This window comes from Ochlerotatus camptorhynchus, unplaced genomic scaffold (genome assembly GCF_037179485.1).
Source record: "Ochlerotatus camptorhynchus isolate MF236.1 unplaced genomic scaffold, CSIRO-AGI_Acam_v1.1 ptg000078l, whole genome shotgun sequence".
NCBI lineage: Eukaryota > Metazoa > Arthropoda > Insecta > Diptera > Culicidae > Ochlerotatus > Ochlerotatus camptorhynchus.
Window position 1 is genome coordinate 4,672,444 of NW_027040568.1, and position 13,530 is coordinate 4,685,973.

Here is a 13,530-nt window from a genome sequence, read left to right on the forward strand (position 1 = left end):
TTTAAATAATTCAGAATAGGACTCTGAACCAAAACGTCCCATATAACAGATTGTCATAATCGAGGACATGTTGGGTTCAACCTGTGTATAGAGGGTTTGACAGCTGTAGTATACCCCAAATTTTGCGTAAAACTGAGTCGTGACTTTTCGATTAAATACCAAATACAGAAACCCTCGAAATCCGTTTATGTGCTCCAGGAGGATACGGAGCGTAACAATATGATCCACACACGATCTTCCGGTACGGAATCCTGCCTGTTGTCACCGGAGAGTATTCTCCTGTATCAGGATGAATTTTCACAGAACTTTGAAAACTATACACAGTAACATGATGCCTTGTCAATTGTCACACACAGATCGTCCAGTCGGTACCACACTGGTAAAGAAAATCGAACTTATGAACAATAGTGTGAATATCATTCCTGCCTGTTCTTGGAACATATCCCTTCCGCTATAGAACAGTGGTTTTTCCCTTCTGGGGGGAATTCTCTAACGATTGAAAAACGATGATATAGAAGATTATATCTCATGCAAAACATCTAAACATAATATAAAATGAATATGCACAAGTCAAAGCATACAAGTTCTAATTATATTTAAAACCAAGCAAATTAAACTGACCAAGAATGGGGACGGCTCCGGCCTAGTCGTTACCTCTCACGCCAAAGTCACGAGTTCAAATCTCATCCCGGGATAAGTTACGAATGATCCAGGAGTGTTAAAGAGACTTATGAAGACTATCTACCAATTTCCTAAAATTAGTATGGAAGACTGTACACACAGGTGGGAAAGGTGTCTAAAATCTCTGAGAAACAGTTAAACATGTATAACCCTAAACAAGTCCTCCAATCTAGTTCAGATCAATCTCTACTGTTCATAAATAATATGTAGAACCAAATAAGTAACTCAATAAATAAATAAATAATTATCTAGCATAATCAAACTAATGATTCTCAACGGTTGCTAATTATAGCAATGATGATGATGAAATGATTCGTATGGCTGCAAATATCAATGGGGAATTATTAGATCCACTTGACTAACGCAGCTCAACAAATGGAGCCTGACTCGTGAAAAAGCCAAACCTACTGATGCATGAAAACATAAATCCACACAACATGAATATTGAAAGACTCAAATCAGCAATCAAATCGGAAGATGCAATAAAAGCAAACCAAATCTAAAGAACACGCCTGGGGATGCGACAGGTATGCAACTACGGCCGATGAACAAAGCAATAAGGCAACCTGGCCTGAGGGGCAATGCAAGCTACACAAACAGACACTCATCGACACCACTTACTCCATCGATTCTGATTTGAGCTGTGATGCTGTTGATTCTGCTGGTGTTGCTGTTGTTGTTGTTGCTGCTGTTGGTGCTGATGCGACCTTATTAAACTAGCTGATGACTGGTGACTTTGGTTATTGCAGCTCAAACTACCCATACTTCCAAACATGGGCTGTGGTTCGTGGGGTGGCCACTGATTGAACTGCTGCCACAGATTCCACTGGACGTTACTGACGTTGTTGTTGATGATGTTGTTGTTGTTACTGCTGCTATTATTACCAGTGGTGGTGAAGTTAAGGCTACTACTGCCGCTACAGCCCGTATCAGGTTGATAGTTTTGAAAGTAGCTGTAACCGTTCGGCCCACTGCAGAGCGAACTACCACCGTAGGAGTTTGCAGCATTATTCTGGTAATCACCGAATGCCGTAAACTGGCTACTATTAAAGTTTGAAAGATCAGCACCACTCCCTCCCCCACCGTTGCAGCCGGTGGTGGCGGCGTTGGCACTATTGTTATTATTCAGTAGACTGTAGTTGTTGATGAATACATCGTTATTTATACTGTTGACACTGGTTGTACTGCTGCTGCTATTTGTCGTGCTGCTGTCAATGCTATTGCTATTGCTGAAGAATGAACCACTACTCATGTTTCCTGATTGTATGCAATAGTCAGTGAACCGTAGCATTCCCAAGTGGTGAGCGTTTTGAGAAAAAGAAACAGACAAAAATACAGTGATAGTACAGGCAGTATAACGTGAATCCAAAAAAGAAGGTATGTTGATAATACGTATATTGAAATTTTCATCTTTCCCCCAAAATAAGAAAACGCAAATCACAGTTCCACCGGATCTTCACGTTAAAAGCATATTTAAAACTGCATTAACCCTTTCCATCCTAAATTCTGGTTTTGCATACTAGGTATGTTTCGAGAGGTTTGAACACAACAACAGTGTGAAAAACAAAATACCTACAGGCAATACTTTGATGTAGATCTGTTTAGCTTATCTAGAACAGTTTTTTTTTAATATTTCTATTATATTTTCATTCACAAAATTTCGTCTCAATTGGGCCAACTGGAAACTGGAATTAAAAAACAATGGTTAACATTTAGCAACAAATATTAAGTTTTCGGTGACAATGGAGTCAAGGAGCACGTGTTATGTTTTAATAAAATCAAGGAAGGCATTTTTTAAGGGTTAACCTTTGAAAAACGCTCCTCTGATGTATTGTCTTGGCCATGTTTTTTTTTCTAGTTAGCAGAGCGGAGCGACAGACAAGCTTCTAGAATAAGCTTCTAAATCTTCTCAAGCGTAAGAAGATTCTAAAAGAAGCTTCTTCCAGATGGTTGTCCGTCGCTCCGGTCCTTTAACTAAAAAACACAGGCAGGACAGTTAATCTGAGTAGCTACGCAATAATTGGACGTCACGTTTACTCATTGATATTATTTTCCAGAAGGAGGTGCTAGTAGCTCAAAGTACTGCTTAGTTGACAATACATTGAGTTTGTGATAGTCATCACTATGCGACAGCAAATTCGTTTGTATTCATCCATATCAAGCGCATCACTCTCGGATACTTCTTACCAACCGAGCTCACGGAAGAATGGTAGTAAACTAAAAGAAAATGTGTGGATATGTGTCGTTTCCTAAAAGCAATGATCTGGGTAGTGCGAAGAAATACTACTCAAAATTTCGATTTCACTACCACTGATACAGAGTCATCTGTTTCAATACGTCAGTTTGGATCATGTCCTATTGAGCGTTTTCCGAAGGGCTTATGCATTACTCCACAAATCCAAAACTCATTACTAGGAGATTTCCCAGTTTTAAAATTTAAATATAATGAGGATTCTTAAAATAAAATAAATTCTCAAAACTAAGAAAATTTAATCGAAGTTCTGTATTTTTTTATAACTTTACTTAGTCTTGCTGGAAGAATATTTATCTTAGTCTTAAATCTTGTCAATTTTTCAAAGTTCCAGATTTTTTTTTCGGAATTTTGGAAAATAACAAAACAATTACAAATTTTCCAGAAACTTGTTTTCTGGGATCTGAATTTTTGTCAATGGCCAACATCTCAAATATGTCTATTCGTCTCAGAAAAAATCAAATACCAAAGGCATACAATAATTGTTTAAACCAGATCTTTATATTTTTTATATTTTATATTTTTCTTAATTCCAGAAGGTAGAAAAAAACTAAAATCTAAAGTATTTGTATTAGTACGTGGCCCAGCAAAAAAAATCCTAAATCTCGACAATATCTCTAAACAATCGTTCTAAAAAAAACATAAAATAAAGTGGGGCAAAACTTCGTTTTGACGTTTTTGAAGCCCGTGCAAATTAAAACTCAATGTTTTACACTTGATGAAAGGAGCCCGACTATCCCCCAAAAAATCACAAAAATGGTTGATGTTTTCGAAGAGTTACAGGACGGATTTCACGCCAACTCATCCAGTGGTTGGCAGCACCCTCTCAGAACCTTATGGAACTTTGTGGGTGTGGAGACTTAGCAATTTTAAGCAACTTTGCGCACTTATTTTTTTCAAAATTTATCTCGCCTAACATTTGATAAGGGTCAAAGTTTTTTGTCGATTTTTTTTTCAAATCGATATAGCTTAAAAATGACAAGCCCTACAAAAAAGTGATGTATGGCGAACTTTTAGCAAATAATCTGAAATTTTATAAAAAAATTTAAATAAAATAAAAAATCGGTTTCTACACTCTAAAAAAATATATTTAAAAATTAAAAGTCATTTTCCCAAAAATGGTACCCCTCAGATTTGCTTGATATTTTTTCTCATGAAAGGCAATATAATTACCTAACTTTTCTTCATACATCGCAAAGTGGGCGCTTTTAAGGAAAAAAAGTTGTTCGAACAACAACTTTTTCATGTTAATTTTTTTTTAGCGTGTTTCACTCAAAGTCGAATAGTAATACGCGCACAACCTTATTAAAATTCGATTAAACTTTATGGGTATACTTTTCGATAATGTGGGCGAAATCTAGCCTAACATTTGAAAAGGGTACAGAGAAGTTACCTGTAAATCGTCCAATAAGAGTTCAGAACAAAACGTTCTAATGAGGAACAGCCATCTCAGCATGGTTTGCACTTTCCTGTGATGGATTGTATTATAATATATGCATACACTCTATCCAACTTCTATAAAACCACCCTCAAATTGTTCCAAATCAACAGGTAAACTAAGTAAAAATCACTTAGTATGTTTTATTCATGAAAAGATTTCAATTCATGTATTTGTGATTAATTTAAATAGAAAAATAATCATTCATTTATTTTTATGTATTAGGTGTGTCCATTAGTAAGCAATATGCATATATATGTTTATACCTCATCTCTCAAGTGAATACATATAATAGCGCAGGTAACTTAACGATTATTTAAGGCATGCCTAAAATAATCGTTAAGTTACCTGCTATATAGCAGTTATATAACAACGCAGGTAGTCACATGAGAGATATAAGGTATAAACTTAAAGCACCGCAGTCTGTTTCTACCGACATAATCTAATATTTAAGTTTGGTGATATCACAACAATGCTCATAGTTGCTGTAGTGCATAGTTGTTGAAAGTGTAGTGCTGCATAGTTGTTGAAACGAAAAAGTGTTTATATATACAACAATGGAAAAATCTGCTGAATTGATTATTAAAAGGGTGCAATGTAGTGCCAACATAAACAATCCCAATTGCAGCCGCAATAATTTACGTAATTTATCATCAAGTCTCATAGAGAAAATACATTCATGGGGCTTTGATCATCAATTGGATGTAACAATGCGTATTTGTGAATCGTGTCGTGGAATTTTAGTGCACAATAGGACACCTCTCCCGAAAAAGAGGCGATCGGATGGAAAAGAATCAAGCCATGCTCGGAAGTTTGAAGAGCCGCAACCATCAACAAGTCATCAGCAATCAGAACATCAGGAATTTGATGATACACTAGGTAAATAATAATAACTTTAACTGTTTCAACTGTGTGGTTTAAGGATTGTACATCGAAGATACAACTTCATTTTCAACATTTTTTTAGAGCACGAGCTGGATGAACCGCTTATCGTACAAATTTGATCGATTGGTAGGCCAACCTCGGTGAACAATCTATCAAATTTTCACGACTGTACGATATGCGGTTTATGCAGCTCGTGCTCCACAAACATGGGGAAAATTCAGATGCGGCTTCGATGTACCGTAAACGGGGATGTCTTTGATAATGGAGGTAACTTTGATAATGCAGCTAATCCAAAAAGTTATGACTTAATGCTCTTCGTATTCATTATTTTGGAAGGGAACATCGGTTTCCTATCCAAAATATTGCGTACGATGTGCCTTAAGTCATAAATTTTTGGCTTAGCTGCATTACCAAAGTTACCCCTATTATCAAAACCACCCCCGTTCATGGTACTATCACCTTAACAGCGTTATATATTAATGTGTGGTAATATTTTTTTTTCTTTTCTTTAATTTTACAGATACAGATCCATCGCTAGAATCAATCCCATCAGCGGATCAGATCCAAGGTCCATATAATGTGGAACAATTCAATTGTATAGCTTCAACCTTACAGTTATCACCAATTTCATCGAGAAGTATGAGAAGTATGAATTATCGTGTTCAAAAATCTGCAGAGATCACAAAGGCAGTGCGTAAAAATATATTTGGGATGGATTCAGACGATGTCAACAAATCAAATGATTTTGACGAAATGATCATGCAGTTAAAGGAGAAATTTAATTTGCCTTCTACGAGTTCATTAAGTTTCAACGGATTTTAATAAGGTTGTGCGCGTATTACTATTCGACTTTGAGTGAAACACGCTAAAAAAAAAATTAACATGAAAAAGTTGTTGTTCGAACAACTTTTTTTCCTTAAAAGCGCCCACTTTGCGATGTATGAAGAAAAGTTAGGTAATTATATTGCCTTTCATGAGAAAAAATATCAAGCAAATCTGAGGGGTACCATTTTTGGGAAAATTACTTTTAATTTTTAAATATATTTTTTTAGAGTGTAGAAACCAATTTTTTAATTTATTTAATTTTTTTTAAAAAATTTCAGATTATTTGCTAAAAGTTCGCCATACATCACTATTTTGTAGGGCTTGTCATTTTTAAGCTATATCGATTTGAAAAAAAAATCGACAAAAAACTTTGACCCTTATCAAATGTTAGGCGAGATAAATTTTGAAAAAAATAAGTACTCAAAGTTGCTTAAAATTGCTAAGTCTCCACACCCACAAAGTTTCATAAGGTTCTGAGAGGGTGCTGCCAACTCCGAAGACGAGTTGGCGTGAAATCCGTCACAGGCAAAACTTTGATTCGAGATTATAACATTTGTACCAACTTCGGTGGCGTAAAACAAGAAAAACTCAATAGTAAAGGGATAATTTTATTTCAGGGCATGATTGCATTTCTTTTGAAGATTTTTGGTAAGTCGTCAGGAGTTGGAATTGCCTATAGTGGGCAAAAATTCCAAACCCATGAAATCATTCAGTCTAAAAGCTGTTTAGTTACTCTAAACCAGCGTTTCTAAATCTGCCTTTTCATCTTTTGCTTATTTTGAAATTTAATAAGCTCACAACCCATCAATATTGAATACAGATATTGTATATGTATATAATATGATGCTGTATGTGTAAACAATCATGAATGGAGCAGAATGCGTCAAAAACTTCGAAATTCTCGCTCCACAATGCTCAAGTGATTCCAAATAGGGTCCTGATTAGCCTCTCATAATTTGAACTCATTTGGTAAGAAACTGACTTGGCACAAACCATTTGAAGTTTATATGGAAACTAGTATGGCAAACCAAACTTTTGTTCATTGACTTCTTGCCTATTTCCATATAGCTCTATTAAAAACTTCTATAACTATTCTTATGGAAAATTAGCTACAACTTTGCAGAAGATCAGTTTTCAGTCAAACGTCAATTTAAATAGTTATTAATTATTTAAGAGTCTGATAATCTTATGTCATGATCAAGCAGCTGTATTGTGGGCAACACTGTATTCTGCAGTGTGACATAGCAGCCATGGTTTTTGTACTCTATTGTACGCAAGGAATCAAAAATATCTCCAAATGACAAAATGACAAGCGATCAACGAACCGAATGATAACGCTATGTCAGAAGTGGAAAGCAATAATGATATAATCTTCTTCGTTTTGTTTTTTTCATGACAAGCAGCTCGTGCGACACAGCTCACTCGGGGCGGTAGAAGGAAACGAGCAAATGGTTGGCAAGGCGCTTCACGAAGTAAAGCCGAAGATGATACACGTGTGTGGGGTGAGAAAGCAGTCACGCTTACCACTACACCACCGGCGCCGGCAAAATTAGCATTTGGCGTCAGGTTACCGGCTTTAAGGTTCAATTTACTTTGATGCATTTTCGAAAAATATAAATGCAGTTTGTTTCCGACGTATGACTTCAGATTGCAAAAAGCTCGCGTCATTTTGTGTATAATAACAAAAAGAGTAGAACGATGCGAGCTTTTTGCAATCTGAAGTGAAGCGTCGAAAAATACTGCTTTTGATTTTTTTGAAAATGCATCAAAATAAATTGGACCTTACTACCATGCTGTTGCTGTCAGTTGCGTCGAATTATGTTCCCTGAAACAGCAATATGTCCTCATCCATGTATATTGCACAACGGCGCCGGTGGTGTAGTGGTAAGCGTGATTACCTCTCACCCCAGCAGGCCTGGGTTCAATCCCAGTCGGCGCCGCCGGGATGTTCTAATGTTCCGATTAAACAGCAGACAAAGTTGGCCGACTAAATCAATCGACGAAAAACTATTAAATAGGCCGATTGCTCGGTGTAGCACCAGACGAAAAACGATTTAATCTGCTGATTAATACTACGACTGAAATTAATTTTTAAGTGGCAATAGATTTAGTCGGTGGACGAATCGGGTGATTTGGATGATGTTTGTTTATTTGGAAGATATTTTCGAAAAAAAACACGATAAAATTCAGCATTATATACCATTATTACGAATACTACTTTTTTGCTCGGATCATGTTTTGACACAGAAACTCACTAGAATAAATAGAAAATAATAGAGTTGGTTGGAAATGCTAACATGAAGCTTTAGTGTGATAATTTATTAGCTAGAGAATGATCTTTAGAAGAGGGTAGGTGGATAGTTCCGTTAGAGTACGGCAGTATGAAAATTGAATAGAAGTTGAAAATGAGCGAAGGGCCATTAATGCGACAGTTTTTTTTTAAGATAGACGCACATCTTTTGCCTAACCCGTACGATGTACGCGGAGACTTGATATGATCTAAATAATTGATTTTCCCATAGTAATTTCCATACAAACTTCAAATGGTCTGTGCCAAGTCAGTTTCTTATTAAATGAATTCAAATTTTGGAAGGCTGCCCAATTTGGCACTGTTTGCGCGCCGTAGAACGAAAATTTCAAATTTTGCATCAGTTTAATAGCCACTATCTTCGAGTGGCTTTAGTTGATTGCCATGTTCTTCCAATACTATGGCTGAATCGTTTTGAAGTTGGGGAGTTATGTTAAGATATTGAGTTAGGGATCATGTGTATGGAATTAGTTTGATTCCAAACGCTTGGAGTTTCGAGATATTGATTGTTTTAAACAATTTTTTTTTACTTAGATCGAACTTTTGCCTCACCTTACTCTATAGTCCTGTTATCTTGATAATATTTCCAAATCATAGACCTAGAGTTTTTTCTGCGTCTAAGATCTCAAAAAAAATAAAATCTTCAATTAATTAATCGTATCTTTTGAGCAGTTAAAATAGCGGTTCTAACTACTCATCATAGAACAATATATATTTTTCTAGAACTTCGAGAAAAGATCATTTTATTTATGCTTTAACTAGAGAATCTGTAGATAATTACTACATTATCATGAAAAAAAAACCTAATAAATTAACGAGAAACTTGAATTTGAAAAGGAATACATTAGTAATTTCAAAGAAGTAGTTGGAGAAATTCTTGAGAAAGCACAGAATGAGTAGGAAGAATGAATTCAGAAATGATTCTGTTAGGGTAGAATGTTTGAGAAATGCAAACTTCAGACTTTATATTTCAATTATGTCATAATAAAGTGAAATACCTACCGCCATTGAGGACAACACTGGATTGGTTTGTCCTACTTTTGCGATTGATGAAGTGGTAGGCAATATTACCTATTAGATCACAACTGAATAAAAGTAGATAATTCAATGTGTGCGGCGCATCCGCCCTTTCTCAGATGAATGATATGACATCATTCAACTAACCGGATGCAGAGAAAAAGCATGTCATAGTGGTGAAGATAGGTGTAGTACCTGTTCTTATGGGTCTGGTATATTTAGCATAAGGACGTTTGGCATAAGGACATAAGCTTAATGGGCACTTGACATAATAAACTCTTGGTATAATGGACACTTGGCATAACGGACATTTGGCATAATCGAATTGAAGATTCTTTTAACTAATAGTTAATGTACAACCAAAGATTACTCCTTCTTTTCGTTGCTGCTCGTTCATAAAATTGTTACTTCTGTGACTTGTGAAAGTATTTCCTTCGTCGAAAGAGATGAGCACTATCTTTTTTGAATATTTCACAAAAAAGAGAATGGTTCTTTTTTCGAATATTTAACAAAGGAAATACTCAATATTTATCATATTTATGCATTGTAGATTCCTTTTTTAAAACATTAGCAGTGCTACCGCGGCCTTCAATTATCATGGAAAATCGTGGATATTGTGAAAGAACGAGCAGCAATTAAAAGAAGGGATAATAGTTAGATTGTAAATGTACATTAACTGTTGGTTTCAAAAATAAAGCTCCGTTGTGCAAAGTGTCCATTATGCCAAATGTGCTTATGCCAAATGCTGTTATGTCAAACGTCCTTATGCCAAACGTACCAGCCCGTTCTAACATTGTACAGAAGAGATTATAGGAACAAAACGGATTAAAATTATCTGCCGCTGAGACCCTAAATATAATATTCATGAAATATATGTTTTCTTAAGGTAAAAAGTCCATAGTGTCGAATCTGCTTGCGTTTATTCTGCGCACACAACGATAAGTACGTGCTTCGCGCATATGTTGCCCATCAGAAAATTATCCAATCTACGGATATTTAAGATATAGAATATAAGTTTAAAATAAGCTTCATTTTCTGTGTTTAAACTAGTGAAAATAACTTACTGAATAGTTTGCACGCTTACTTCAGCTTACTCACCGGGTGAGTCGATCGTATCAATTTCGTCTGATGCATTAGGTCGTCAAAATCTGAGTAAACGAGAAATGTCAAACTGAGTAAAAACCACTCAGTCAGCCAAATCCGGGATTTCGAAAAAATTGCCAGGAATGTCGGAGCAAACGCAATAAAATTTGTTTTTTTAATGTGCATAACTCAAATCCACACTCAAGCGACAAAGACTACAGGTAGTACACAAGAGCGACAACACTTTGCGTGACCTGTTGTGTAATTTGAAAGATAAAGTTCCGCCGGATGAACAGTCTGGAATTTATCAAATTCCATGCAAGGATTGTCCTTCAGTCTATATTGGACAAACGCGCCGCAAAGTAAAGGTCCGCCTAAAGGAACATAAACATGCTGTAGACAACAGAAAATCAAATGAATCAGCTGTGGCAGTACACACAATTACGTTAAACCATAACATTGACTGGAAAGGTGCAAAACTCATTAAATCCGTCAGAAAAACTACACATCTAAACGCCTGGGAATCATCATTCATCACCAATGCTGCTGAACCATTAATGAATGAAGATGAACCCCCCATTATATCCTGCCTTTTCAACCTGACAAATCTGAGAATCCAGTAGCTTCTCTTCTCTTCTTTTTGGACGTGTACGGAACAACGTATGAACATCCAAGTAATCAGTCGGACATTGTCCCGTAGATGGGCAGCATCACGCCCGAAACCGGTCGACAGTAAGGTAAATTTTAATTTATTTTAAAGTTGTAAGAACGATAAGTGTTGTGTCTTGTCTCGCGTCGCGTCTTGTGAATGCATAACTCAGATCACATTCAATTACATTTCTAGGAAGTTCCTTCAATGCTTGTACAAAGTTTACCAAACTTCCAGATTGATTTCACTTTCCTCAAATGATTTTCAAATTTTTCAGAATATCCTCAGGAAATACAATGAACTTCAACTTGTGTCATTTACTACATTTTTTTTATACGAAAACTGCCCAAATCTGATTGATGCGTAAATTCCCAAGTAATCACCGAGCACGTTAATCGTCTTTTTTGCAATATAAGGTTAATATAGTGCTGCCAAACTTTAAATTGGCCATATATAAACATTATATTGCAAAAACAGCGATTAGCGGGATTGATGGTTGCTTGGGTGGTTTGAAAGTATTTTGCACTTCGATTAGATTTTCGGTTCCAAATTGCTTTATAATTGCTTTATATTTTGGCGTTATTTATTATTCTTAAAATGTATGATGTATGATTATTGGATGGAAAACTAACAAAACATGCATGAGCAACGTCAACTGATTACGATTCTCCGATTTTTATGAGTTTTAATCTTGACTGCGTTTTTGACGACGTGAGTGCGTGAAAATGACAGAGAATCTCAAGCGTGAGATTTGTTTGCAGATTTACATGCAAGTTAATTCTCTCACGAGCAGTCAATGAATGATACTATTTATGACATATGACCCAGTATTATTAAATGCGAATGCTTTACACCGTGGTGGACATTCAGAATTCAACAAAAGCAACAAATCATATATCCTCAATTCAAGCTTACCCGCCGAACTGTAGATTGTGTTGTGTTCGAAATCGGCAAAATTCTCCATTTCACCGTTCGTCTGTCGATTCGCGTTTCCTCCATTCTGGTGTCCGTTGGATAGATTGCCCTTCTCGTTGAAGCCATTGCTCAGCTTGTGATTGCCACTATTTTTCAGTCCGTTACTGGCGGTAGTCGCACCATTCACGCTGACAATGTTTGCATTGCTAAAGTCAGCCACAAAGTCCGAGTCAGGTGTGAATTTGTTGGCGTTGATATTGTTGTTGTTGATGATGTTATTGCTGTTGGTATTGCCATTGCTGGCACTACTCAGTAGACCATTTTTCTGACTTCGCTCGAAAGCGCTTCCGTTCACGGTGCCATTCAATCGCTGGTGATGATGGCTGGAGTGCTTCTGTGGTGTGGGTGGCAAGATTTTTGGCGGTTCGCTGAAAAAATTACTATCGTCTGGAGTGAACTGTTGCTGAAACTTAAGATTTGTACTGGAACTTGTGACTGACGACGCCTGACTGCTGTTTCCGTTGAGTCCACTGCTGGAGTTTGAGTTGGTTCGGCTGAGCCGCAGAGACGTTGGTGGTGTCAAGGTAATAGTTTTCAGTGGCACTATATTTTCGGAACCATTCCTACTGCTAAGATTACTGCTGCTGTTACTGTTACCGTTGTTTGCCGACAGCGAAGTTGTCGAACTGGTGGTGTTTGATGGCAGGGATTTCAATGGACTGGCGGGTTCCAGGTAGTACCTGAAAGCAAACACGCAGAGAGAGAGGGAGGGGAAATCTCATTAGTTCCACAATCTCGATCTGATGAAGTTAAATCTTCAATCCAGACACTTCTATTCATCCAATTAAGCTGTGGTGGTAAGGAAATTATATTATCTCCGATAAATTTCGATGCTACCCCGGAGTGTAATGTGACTCATTGTAGGGCTATTCAGGAATAGAAAATGGCTCAATTTTAGCATTGAAGATGAATCTATGAACCATATTCATATGGATTTGACTTTTCTCAGCATATAGAACTTAACACAAGGAAATTATGGTTCACTCACCTCTTTCGCTCATATTTGTCGATCATGAAATCTCGATGTTCCTGTTTTATGGCGCGCTTGGGATCCCACAGCCCCAGCCAGGTTGTGCTGCATGTGTCGTTACCGTTCTGCCGGACAAAGTCGATTTCCTCCTGTGTGAATGTGGCCATCGAAATGGATTTGACGCGATGTGGTGGAGTCAAGCCACGTCTGTAGAGAGAATAGGGAGAAGGAAGAAGGCAAATAAAATAATTAGACTTGTAATTAGGTTACTACCGCGGTGCAGCTTGTGGAATGATCGAATAAGTTGGTTAAGCTTGAATTAGTCACGCACTCGGAAACGTTGATTTCCTAGCTTCACGCAAACGAATTCTATTTTCTCTGAGTGACGTCGTGTCAATCTTTTGGAAAGTAATGCTAAACATCTACAAGTTTTTTCTTGATTGGTCAT

The 13,530-nt window shown here is 36.8% G+C and overlaps 1 protein-coding gene across 4 annotated transcripts in view; it reads right to left on the reverse strand.

Annotated features, from left to right (window-relative positions):
- drongo (Arf GTPase activating protein drongo) overlaps window positions 1-13,530 on the reverse strand; it is a 129,210-nt gene that overhangs the window by 3,020 nt on the left and 112,660 nt on the right. For 3 of the 4 annotated variants that reach the window (XM_065217699.1, XM_065217697.1, XM_065217698.1), the window contains exons 3-5: window positions 13,101-13,289; window positions 12,053-12,792; window positions 1,303-1,938 (exon numbers count right to left, since the gene is read on the reverse strand). In XM_065217699.1, coding sequence (XP_065073771.1) covers window positions 1,303-1,938; window positions 12,053-12,792; window positions 13,101-13,289 — 1,565 coding nt within the window. The remainder of the gene's footprint in view (window positions 1-1,302; window positions 1,939-12,052; window positions 12,793-13,100; window positions 13,290-13,530) is intronic. The other variant, XM_065217700.1, reaches the window with a different exon arrangement.